We start from the raw sequence: 12962 nt of genomic DNA, 5'->3' as shown, positions 1-12962 counted from the left end.
TCTTTGCATCCACAACCTCTCCCAGTAGTATTTGCCTTGGAAGACGGGTCTGCTCCATTCGATGCACGTGTCCCAGCCACCGTAACCGTTTTTTTTTGAGAATGGCCATGATGCTAGGCAGCTGTGCCTTGCCTAGAACAGACTCGTTTGTCACGCGATCCTGCCATGTGATGCCCAGAATGTTCCGAAGACAGCGCAAGTGAAATGTGTTTAGTCGGCGTTCTTGTTTTGCGTACGTTGTCCACGTTTCTGCTCCATACAAGAGTGTGCTTAGGACACATGATTGGTAAACAAGCATTTTCGTTTTTACCGTAAGGTGTCTGTTATCCCAAGCCCTTGAACAGAGCCTCCCGAACATAGAGGCTGCTTTGCCGATGCGGAAGTCGATCTCTGCATCAAGCGAGAGATTGCTTGACAAATGCGACCCAAGGTAGCAAAATTTGTTAACCACCTGTAAAGGTGCGCCGTTAAGCAAGATGACTGGTTGCTCTAAACATCCTTGCGCTAAAATAACGGTCTTCTTGCAGTTTATGGACATTGAGAAGAGGTCGCACGCTCTGGCAAATTTGTCCATTAGACTCTGGAGTTGAGCTTGGTCATGAGCAACGAAGGCAGCGTCGTCAGCGAAGAGGAGACTATCTACAAATAGGTCCTCCCTGTAGCGTTTGGACTTGAGAATTGAGATGTTGTACAGCCTACCATCGGTTCGCGTGTGTAAGTGGACGCCTTGCTGTTCATCTCCAAAAGCAACCTTCAGAAGCACCGAGAAGAATATTCCGAACAAGGTGGGGGCCAGTGCACAACCTTGACGAACGCCACGGCGTACGTCGAATGGCGTGGATGCGTTGCCATTGTGCAGGACGGTGACTTCCATACCTTCGTGGAACGATTGCACTATCCTTAGGAGTTTTGGGGGGCATCCAATTCTGACAAGAACCGAGTACAACCCCTCTCTGCTCACGGAGTCAAAAGCCTTTTTAATGGTGATCGGTTGATCAGTTAAGACGTGAAAGTATAACAAACAACTCACTTTCATATTTATAATAATAATAATAATATCCTGGGACATTTTTCACACACGGCCATCTGATCCCAAATTAAGCTCGTACAGAGCTTGTACTATAGAAACCAGACAACTAATATACTACATATACTATTTTTCTTTTGTAAATACATACTTATATAGATAATTACACCCAGACTCAGGACAAACAGACATGTTCATGCACACAAATATCTGTCCTGGGTGGGAATCGAACCCACAACCTTCGGCGTGAAAGGCAAGCAACCACCAACTACACCAACCGGCTCGTCAAATATAATTAATATGTAACTTTTTACATTTCCTATCCTCCACCTCTAAAAGGGAGCCGGGATCGAACCAGCGACATACAATCCGCTAAGCGGTCCGTATATCGATGAGCTATTATATTTAGAAAGAAATATCAACTCTTTTGTCAATGTTTTTATATATATTTTAAAATATTTTTATAACTCCTTAAATTTTCTCAAACGATTGTTAAGTGTTTAAAAAAATGTTAATATTTTAGTATCACGTATATTTTAGATACGTAACCGGTTTAAAATTAGTAAAACTTGATTCTTTTACGGAATTGTTTGTTTTAAAAACAAATCTGATGTATAGTAGAAACTGAAAGCTTGGTTCGAAAAATCGATACTGAAGCGCTTTAAAATCGCAATACCCGATGTTTTAAAGTACTGTTATATTTGTTTGGCTTAGCTCTGAACTTTTTCGAGATAAAAGGCTTACGAACCCCCTCTCAAGAGAAAGATTGGGGGTTTGGGAACCTGACACATATACTATCTCCATGTCAAAAACTACATTGATCCTTTGCTTACCGCATGAAAGAAATACTGTCAAACCCATTGTCCTCCTTCTGACCGATTTCGGCCACACTCGCTATTCTCACGAGGGAGTAGGCAACTGCTCATATTATCCAACGATACGTCACAACGGCATACTGTGCACAATTGTCTGCATAACACTCACGTAATCGCATACGACATCAAATCCGATACGATCCAATTTGAGACGAAGGATCAAAGGCCTAATGTGCTTTTCTGGGTACGGTAAACGTCAACGTCTGTACTCCGGGCTACTCCTGAAAAATTGTTAACAGAAAAATCGAATATATCCGGAGTTTGAACCCCAGACATAACACCATTTATACTATTACAGTAGGATTTTTCGATATATCTCAAGTGCAAACGTATGATGCTGTGATGCACATTTAATATTTATTTGATTGAATCCCTCCGATGCCCGTCTACCTTCAGTCGAGCGACACACTTGTGAAACAGAGCGTGAACAAAATCGAACCGTACGTCCGATTGCGCTGTCGCACTCCTCTTGTGTACTATCAGTGCGTTGATGCCTTACAATTCGTCAGCCATCCTCATAACTCACCGTCTAGTCGATATAATATTAAATTGTATCATTCTATAAATAATCAGCTGCATGACTTGCTTAACGCACAGCCCACTGCCAAATAGTAATACTTTGTATTGATGGGTTGTAGCTTAAGAGATGAGAGATATAAGATCTTACTGCAACGGTCCGTTGTCCCTTTTGGCATCGCATTAAAGATCTGAGGAATGATTAATATTTCGCACAACGTCAGTGTCACTCCACACGCTGTTATGTGGCGCATTTGCTCGCCTATTATATAATTAAAAAATAAAACCTTATGAAAATGTTATTAATTATAGATTGAACTGTTGAAAATAATAATTGTTCTTGTAATTATTATAAATACATGATACATGACTAATGATTTTCGATATTGGACTGTATTGATATTTACGATTCGTATTCATTTCGTACGTCATAATCTCATCAATTCATATTCAGATGTAGTATATATCATATTTCATTAGCTTCGTCCGCTTGCCAAAACTATTTTTCAATAATAATAATCACTTACCTTAAAATAATATCCTTGTGTTATTTTTTTTGTTTTATATTAATTAATGATCATATAAAACAAAGAGAAACTTTTGTTATTAAATCGAATTTCATTGTTTATCCAATTTATCCAACTCGGTTTCGTTTTAAGTTGATTATGCAGTGTAAAGTTTGAAATTTCGTGGTTTGCGTTAATCAACTTTGGTAATTCAGAATTGCAGTTATTTAACAGTTGGCCTTGGCATTTTGTTATTGAAGTTCTACCGACGTATATTTATGATATTTTGTATGTTTATTTGTGACACGGATACGGAATGTCTTTGAACATTTTTAAATGTTTATTATATACTTTAAATTATATATTTATAAAAGCAGTTTCTCATTTGCATCACTTGAAAAACAAAATCCACGATATTATTAGAAAACATCCGAACACACCAAACATTCGCATTTTTATCTTTAATTTATATATAATATTATATACCTAACGCAAAAAATACTATTATTATGGTGCGTGTACTAACGAGTTAGGAAAATTAACCGAAAATTTTCATAATAGGAATGGGACGTAATGAACGATAATGAATGGAGGCACGCGTAATGACGCTACTAGCCTGCCCCACTGGCCTCCGGCCAAACTCCTGCTTGTTACTAAAGCCCTCGTACTTGCAATTGAAATGTTTATACATTTCGTCCGTCTTTACATTGAAAAAAATAATAATTATAACATTCCCTGTATTCTGTAACTTGCATTTGTTGAAATTAAAATATAAATACATATGTTTATAATTTACTGATTTTATTATATAGATCGAGGCCCAGTGGCTACAAGTCGTTAATCTTAATCAAAGATTTTATTTGGGTTCAAACCCTGTGATAGCTCGTGTCCCCATTTTGTTGTTAAATTTTCGTGTGCTTCATATGTGTGTCGCATTGGAGAAACATTAAGGAATAAGCTACAGAAACCTTCCCAAGAAGAGAGGCCTTGTTCAGCCGTAGGATAAGTTGTTACGCCTACTACTAGCAATAATATAATCAGTATTAAGTAAGTATAATATTAACTAAAATAACAGGAAAACAATTTTGTATAATATAGCCCGTAATAATATATTTGAATTAAATGGATAAGTATATAATTAAAAAAAATAATTAAAGAAGTTTTAATGTTTAATCTTATCTGTCTATAAAAGCTTTGAAAATTAAAAACGCGATTGTATTTACGATGGGATTTTAATGCCGCGAGCCAATGTCGAACGATAATAATCTTGAATTAGACAATAACCTCTATGACTATGCAGTTTGTATGAACTTGTAATTATATGATAGCCAATATGAGCCTTAACGCTTTGGATTAGCGGCTTATTGTGAAGGTTTGTTCGATAGAAGGAAATCATATACACACTATAATAACCCTTAACGACTTAACATGAAAGTTCAGTTTTCTAGGAAAATGTTAAATATATATAATGTATAGGTAACGTGCCTATACAACATAATTATATTCGATCCATCTTGGCTTATTGCCAAGATCCTTATGTATTTCCTTCGGCATGTTATTAGTTTGTTCCTACCGCGTACAATTCGTAAAATTTATGTTATTACATACATTATAAATGAATTCATATAAATTAATTCAACGTTCGATATTTGAACCACTGTAATAATATACAAAATCGTCATATATATATGTATATACTCATATATATATATATGAGTAATAATGCGTTATTATGACAAATAGAAAATTTGTTGTCAGAATTATATACAAAATCTTTAGCGACACATAATAAGTTAATATTTAGATCTACAATCCAAACTTAAAATTTGATTTTATCACTTTAAAACAATACTTTTTTTTATTTGGATTTTTAATATCACAAAAAGTCATTTTACATCGAGAACGATTGAAGTAAGCATTTGCTAGGCCGTCGACTCAGACTCTCTAGACTATGATTATAATTTATACGTGAATGCATCTCGGTAACGCAGGTGTGCGAGTGCATCATTACGATGACTTATAACATCCATAATGAGACCTCTGTCTCTAGTCAGTTTCAGCTGCATCGATATCGTAATCTACCGTTTGCTATTAAATTCATCGAAAACGTTTTAGTATTAGAAGACATGATTTGTTTTAAACATGTCATAAAAATTAATTTAAATACTACCATTTTATATATATATATATATATATATATATATATATAAAATATTATAGATATGTAATATGTTTTACATAATTTTTATATTTTAAGTTAATGCTGAAGAGACTTGAAGTTATTTTCAATTACAAACAAACGCAGCCTCTAATAACAATAGTTATGTTTGCGTGATGAGAAACTAAAAGCTTACCAAGGCATAGACGAAAATAAACATTTACCCCGCATCATTACACCAAAGTATCGTCTTTTGAAATCGCACAGTTTACACTAACCTGCAGCAACGTCCGTGATTATTATTTCAACGTGCACTTTATTCCATTCTCATGGTCTGTCTCGTTTTTTTTCCTTTTAAATTTTCCTTTGTTTTCTTTTATTCAAACTATGCTCGTGATATTTTTTAATCTGCCCATGCCATTAAACTCGACGTCGCCTAACCGTGACTCTTGACGTCCGTTACTTAATTCACTATCTAAATTTGTTCTGTCCTCTCCCGTCCTCTCTGCTTCATCCTTTGTATTTATTTTTGCAGTATTTCATTGTGTAATGATTATTTTCATTCATTCAAGCTATTTTCTATTTACCGTTATGAGAGTTTATCAAAGTTTTATTATAATCTTCGATCTTTGTTGTATGTTTGCATTTTTTATTTCTTTTTATTAATATTGCTTCCATTGACATTTAAAAGTCCGTCACTCAATGGTTTATTTCGATCTAAATGATCCTCTTCTATATTCCCTCTAGTATCCTTTCCTTTATGTCTCAAGTATAAATGCTCTATACATATAATTGAACAGACAACTTCTGTCCGTTTACTATATTCAAGAAACGAGTCGTTTTTCATTCGAATAGAACAGTGGAATTGTCTACGACTCGTTATTCAAGAGCTTTAAAAAAATCTTAATTGTTTAGTCGACGTCAAAATTTACTTGTAACTTATAAACGTTGTACAATAACGATCCGTTAACGTTTGACATCAATGATCTGTCATTCTATATACTTCATTTATATAAATTACCTGTTATATAAATGAAGTGTATCAGTAAATAAAGTTATCGTTTCGATTTTACCTCTACAGCTTGTAATCTATTTACATTTCAAAGGAAGTCCTCACTCTCGTGTAAATTTGGGAGGGTTGTGGTTTGGATCCTTCAGACTAATGTTTGTTTATAGGATAAATGTTTCACTACCGTCTGAACGCTTAAAGTCCTTTTCATTGTAGTTATAAAAACCCCTTGCTTTGTTATATAAAGAGATTTGTTTTAGAATTTAATAACAATCTGATTATGTATAGCAGTAGTGATTATTATGAAAAAATTCTCTTTAGTAAAGAAATAATCAAGATTCAGTATGACTATAACGTATGTTTATCTGTGTCTATGTGTGATTAGCTGAAAGGATTTGGAAGTAATTTAAAAGTACGCGTCGTATGATTTATAAAGCTAATAAATTGAACACCAATGGAGCGTTTATTTTTATATATTAAATCAATCAAACATTTGTAAATAATTTACAACATACGAGCTAATTTTCTAATTAATACAAATGTTATGAGTTATAAACATAGTACCACAACTGCATATTTCAAACAAAAGTAAAGTGCGTACGAAAAACCTTAGTACCAATGGTTGGTGACACTTTGATGATGTAAGGTGTACATTTATAGCTGTGATAGTATTTGTTATCGTATAACTTATTCGCGCGTCTCCCTTACAAAAAATAATAGAGTAAATATATATATATATATATATTTACTCAATACAATATCCTCTTGTTAAATGAGAACGTGTTGTTGTACTCGCTTTCAATAGCAGAATAACAGTTATCACATCGTCCGATCCGTCCCACATTTCCGAAATACCTGGACACGTCGGAAAATCACTCGTGTGTCGATATTATCTCGTAATGTATCGTGGGGCCTTGAAATGTTCACACGTTATAGTGAAAAGCTCGCCTGCCTCGTTCATTTATCGACTGGACTTGATATATTTTGTAAGTTTATTCATACAATGTAAGTTTTTTCGCTGATCGGTTCACGATTGTAAGTTATGTGTAAATATGTGTTCGGTGTAGGGAATTTATTCTATTATGTCCGTAGTGACGGTACCTTCAACCTCAGTATCAAAAGTAAAAACAAAATAGATACTCATTAAATATATTAGTGTTTGAAATATTTAATGTAGTTTTCTTCTACATCTTGATGATGATAATATCCTCAGAGATGAGAGATTAGCCAACTGCGCAGGACATATGATAGTGCACAAGAGTGTGCGTAAACACAGACCCACTCTATTCCATCACTCATAATCCGGCATCTATGCGTAGGCAATGTACTTCTTGCATACGTCTTTTTTAAATCACTAAAGCCGTATAAAATATTAATTTATTTAAACAGTGATTTTTGGTATATATCATTCTAGTAACATTTTTTTTATTGTTAAATATTTCAGTCAAATTTATCAAGTGTTCTATATTTAAATATAAATGCTTAATATAAAATATAATAAAAGTTTGTAAACTGAATTCATTACTATATATAAAGAGAATTGTCAACAATAAAATGTTAATGCCTGTTTGTGAAAAGTTTTTTAAAAAAATAATAATAATACGTATCTGTCCATTGTCAGCAAGTACCTCAACGTCTGAACGGAGCACAACATTGACGCAAAGATACGCTTTGAATACAAACTCGCAACAATGTATGATAGCCGGATGAAATGAAGAGGGGCTCCCATAATAGATAGTCGAATACTTCGAGCAGATTTCGTTGGAAATGTCGTCAAAATTTATACTAAGGATATACTATACTATTTGAAGTTATATTTTTCGAATTGTACGTCAGCGATCGTTAATGAGATAATATTGAATTTTGATAAATGTAAATAAAAATGATATAATTATAACTAATTCCCCCGCTTACACAATGCTGTTTTTCACATAGTGCTTTTTAACATATATATATATATATATATATAAATATATATATTTGTGTGTTTATAGAATAGGAAGGCGGACGAGCATATGGACCACCAACCTAAACTAAGATGTTATGTCCCTTGTGCCTGTATTTAAACTGGCTCACTCACCCTTCAAACCGGACCATAACAATAACATGTACTGCCGTTTTGCGCTAGAATATCTGATGAGTGGGTGGTACCTACCCAGACGAGCTTGCACAAAGCCCTATCACCAGTAGACGGTATGTACTACAACATCATCGTCATAATTATATAGTACTGGTAATACCAGGCAAACGTAGTCCTGTCTTATATTATGAATATTTTATGTATATACCAATCGTCATGGCGATCTATGGAAAGGTATAAATGTTGATGTTCTGCAGTGCTATCCAGCAGCGAGTTACAATAAAGGGTATAATATAAAAAACATGTCCATATATATCAGATGTCACCGTTCATTGTTAGACATATATATATATATATATATATATATATATATATATATATATATATATATATATATATATATATATATATATATAACGTATTTTTATATGAATCTCAATTGAATATTTATAAAACATATATATTTTTTTCAACGTAAAAACGAAAGATATCATGTTTCGTTATTACAATACTAATTGAACACCGGTTGATGTTTCTCTACAATTTGGGAAGCAAAACAAAATTCGAAATCCAATATCAATAGCGAAATAACGGAATCCTAATAAAAACAACACGAAAACGATATCGGCATGTTTACAAACAATCTCGAACAGATGAATGAACCAATATAAGTCGACCTTGGACAGGAACAACGGTGAATACTTCACTTGGTTCATTCGGAGTGAACGGATTCATTGAATTCATTCAAGCTCTGTACTGTTTAAGTGTTAATTTAAGAATGGTAACATTTATTTCTTATTTATTAACAATTTTGACATTTTAAGTAGACGTTACGCTTTGAGTTTACTTTTTGCGTTCTACTCGTAAACTTAACAGAAAGCGTTGAATATTTTGATTTTTGTAAACAAAAGAAACTATAAGTATAACGTATACGCAAAACTTGATGAATAAAATGAAAAGCTTAATAAAGGTACGTTTGAAAATTAAAAGTAAGTATCGTAAGTCGCTTACATAAATAAAACGAGGTGAAAAACTTAAACAGAAGGACGAAGAAACTCGGTCGAAGGTATTTAAATGTAACAAGCTTCGTTTATTCAAGTATACTTATATTATTCTATATTAGATTTGTAATAACGTAATATTTCATGTATTTAATGAAAAATAAGTACATTGTTTACGCTTAAGAAATGGAATTTCTTTAGTGAAACTCTTTGCTTGCAATTTAGTATAAGTTTTTATTTCGTACGACATACAGGTAACAATTTAAACCATAACGTATAAGACTCGAGAGAAATGTGACAGAAAAAATGTAAAATGTCGCCATACGTAATTAATGATAATAATTTAAATTTTTGTACTGGCAATAACTATAAATTAAAATACTGTAAATTTTATTGATAAATAATTTTTTCGTTGTCTGAGCATGATGCGTGAACATACATGAATAATAATTAATGAAAAACGAATGAATAAGATTCTTACCTAATACATTTAATGATTTATTTAAAATTATAATGAATATAGTTCAGTCTTTTTACTATGGAATATATCGTCAATGGACTTTAAAACAATGAAACGATTTTAGTCACAAGTGTAACTGGGCCGTGACCTCTCCGTTTATGTTACTGACCGTCGCGTGCGCATATGTCAAGAATGTGGGGACGTGTTTCGTAATGATATACAACAATCAAAATGTAAGCTAGCAATAACCGTTCGTGGAATTTGTTTTATAGAAGGTTTTTTTTTTGATCATAGATAAACAAAGACAAGATAGATGCTGCGAACGCTTAAAATCTTTTTTTTTGTTGCCTCAGTTGTGTATTGTAATTCTATATACGATAACGGTTTGAATTTTATTTATATATCATTCAAACAAAGTTTGATATATATTATAACGATGCTAATCATGTTAATTTTGTACGTTTAAGAATAAGCTAATATAAATTAATAGCGAGATAAACCAATATTAATTGTTAACCAATATGATCTCGCTACTTCGTAATTGTATGAAGATATTATAAGATTCTTTTTTAAAATAAATATCATCATGATCAACGCATTTTCGTAAATGTAGATAAATTATCTAGGTGTTGATAATACGACTTAATTGATTTTCTGACCGGCAAATCCCGACCCCTTCCCTCCTAAGTTTTATTGTTAACTAATTTTCCCTAAGTGGGCCGGTCATCAATGCAATATGCGTGTGCGCTTTCACTGAATTTCTCCAAATACGACGTAGGTATACAATCGAACCCATGACTCATAAACCATTCGCTAACGAAACGTATGCTAATGACTTTAGTTCAGAATGTTGAATGTAGTTGGAATCATTCAGGAAATGATTTCTGATCGTTTATATTTTAAGACATTACTATATAACTATTAAATACATAAGACATTCATCATTAAGGAAACATTTAAGATTAACGGTAAAGGTACTTAATTATATCCTGGGAATATCCTGTGACATTTTTCACACAAAGCCATCTGATCCCAAATTAAGCTTGTACAAAGCTTGTGCTATGGAAATCAGACAACTGATATACTACATATACTACTTTTCTTTTGTAAATACATACTTATATAGATAATTACACCCAGACTCAGGACGAACAGACATGTTCATGCACACAAATGTCTGCCCTGGGTGGGAATCGAACCCACAACCTTCGGCGTGAAAGGCAAGTATCATCCAACCACGGAAACCGGCCGAAATTATACATACATAATTTGAAATGTGTCAATTAATATTCGAATTGTAAACCAGCGAATTAATTTTGTTGCAAGTATTCGTTTCAAGAATAAAAGTGAAAAATTATGTATACCAAATTAAATGGTCAACACTAAATTATAATATTCATAGAAAATAATCGCCGTAACAAAGAAAATTACGGGGAAAGGTAAAACAAGGATGTTTAACCTCACTCAAAATTCCTTTGATGTCAACGTTTAAAGATAATGTGGTTTGTCCTTTATTGTCTTCTTTACGTCATCTAGGGTAAATATTAAGTGTTTTTGCGACATTTTTGATTCTTACTTAAATAAATCTAATAATTTTTCTTAAAACTATAAGAACTTTGATTTAGTTAATAGTTACTTACATATAAGTAAAGTAAATCGTTCCCCGTCTTGATTTTCTACAATGATAATCAATTGTCATCTAAAATGTAAATACCAGTTGTGGTAATGTAACCAAAATTATGCTCGACGAATTCGCGAAGCTTTAAGTGATTAATTCGAAAGACGTCATTTTGTCGGGACGAATAGATGTTCAACCTTGTTATCTGCAATTATATCAATTGGTATGACTTCACTGAAACATTGACCTTTCGCGGATTAGGATGGGCCTCGCCCATCAGCATACAAACAATCATTTATCTCAGCTCTTATCATTCGAGTATCATTGGATCGTTACGAGTTCTTGAATGCTTCTAGTTTGACAAGTCAGTCGAACGACAGCGCTCGTACGCTAAGGACGTGCGTGCGACTTTTAACGTTTCTCTATTCTCGTATTAGTACTACGGCTTGGGCATTGCGTGAATGCAGATGAATCACGTGAACTCACATTGTTTATTATCAATATTGTAAACTCTGTGATGTTTTGTAGCCTTTTTTTCCTTAACCGGTCCGATTTACGCATCAAACGCAGACAAATGTAAGCATTGGCGATTCTTCGGAACAAGTGTTATTGTGTACGATAATGCGGGAAGTGTAAAGTGAACGGATTGCAGTGTTTCGCGGAATTCGTTTAAGAAAAATGTCCGATTAAATCGTAGATTGTCAATCGGTATTTTTGGGTCGTACCAAGAAAAAGAGATCGCGAGGAGTCGTAATGTACGAGGTATCTTGCGTAGCCGGAAACAAAGTAGATGCTGCTTACGCAGTGAAGAGCTTGTCTAACGTAATTCCACCAGGGATGGGGCACACTGTGTCCGTCCAGCGCCATCACGCGCACTCACAATCGTACAAACACAAACCCGAGCCGCCTCCTGTGAGCAAGCCTGATGCCTTGAAATCCCACGTGATGCGACTCTTGAAGCGGTCGAAAAGCCATACTCCAGCCACCAGAGTGGCAGAAACCCAAGGAGATCCGAGGCTGTTCGATCGCAGGACAGTTTTTTCGAAGCCTGTGGCTGATGAGCAAAGACGTCGGAGGAATTCGGCAGAAAGACGTCGTAGTTCCGACAAGCGGGTGATGGTGACCATCGTAGACGGACTACCAGTGGTGGTAACCGGTCAAAGTCAACTGCCTCCGCCACCTCAACACCCGCCACCGGTCACCTATCACCGCCATTCGCACCGTGATAAGGTATGGTAATAATTTAGGTTAGTTAACGGTAGCATTTAAAATTCTTTCGGTATAAATGATTAAATTGAAAGTTAAATTGATCTCTTTAAGTTAATTTAACTGGTTACAGGTTAACTGGTTGTGCATATTTATGAAATGAAAATTTAACTACGTGAGTTAAATATAAACAATATCAAACACTTTTTAAGCCTCTTGCCTCTAAACATTTATATTTTTACACAAAGCTAATGTTTGCATGAAAAATTATTTGCACGATTCTAAAGATAATGTGTTTGTATATAAGATAACATTTAACAAATAATACAAAATAAATATTAATTGCTTATAAATTTTGAGTTTTAAATGTCTACGTCACTACAACTGTTTATAATTAACTAAAAGATTACGTTACGCATTATCAGCTTTTTAGAACGTTATAATTATAATTTAAATAATACGTTAGTAATTTTTTGTAAATATATTTTTGTACTTTTATTAATAAA

The 12962-nt window shown here is 33.7% G+C and overlaps 1 protein-coding gene across 4 annotated transcripts in view; it reads left to right on the top strand.

The window, feature by feature from the left end:
• The window catches only part of LOC126778434 (serine/threonine-protein kinase MARK2), a 132410-nt gene that overhangs the window by 20668 nt on the left and 98780 nt on the right, over nt 1-12962 (top strand). For 2 of the 4 annotated variants that reach the window (XM_050501959.1, XM_050501961.1), the window contains exon 2: nt 11779-12480. In XM_050501959.1, coding sequence (XP_050357916.1) covers nt 12004-12480 — 477 coding nt within the window. In that variant the 5' untranslated portion in view covers nt 11779-12003. The remainder of the gene's footprint in view (nt 1-11778; nt 12481-12962) is intronic. The other 2 variants (XM_050501962.1, XM_050501960.1) reach the window with 1 other exon arrangement.

Source organism: Nymphalis io, chromosome 26 (assembly GCF_905147045.1).
Source record: "Nymphalis io chromosome 26, ilAglIoxx1.1, whole genome shotgun sequence".
Lineage (NCBI taxonomy): Eukaryota > Metazoa > Arthropoda > Insecta > Lepidoptera > Nymphalidae > Nymphalis > Nymphalis io.
Note: the sequence above shows the minus strand (reverse complement) of the source record. Positions and strands in the feature narration are given on the sequence as shown.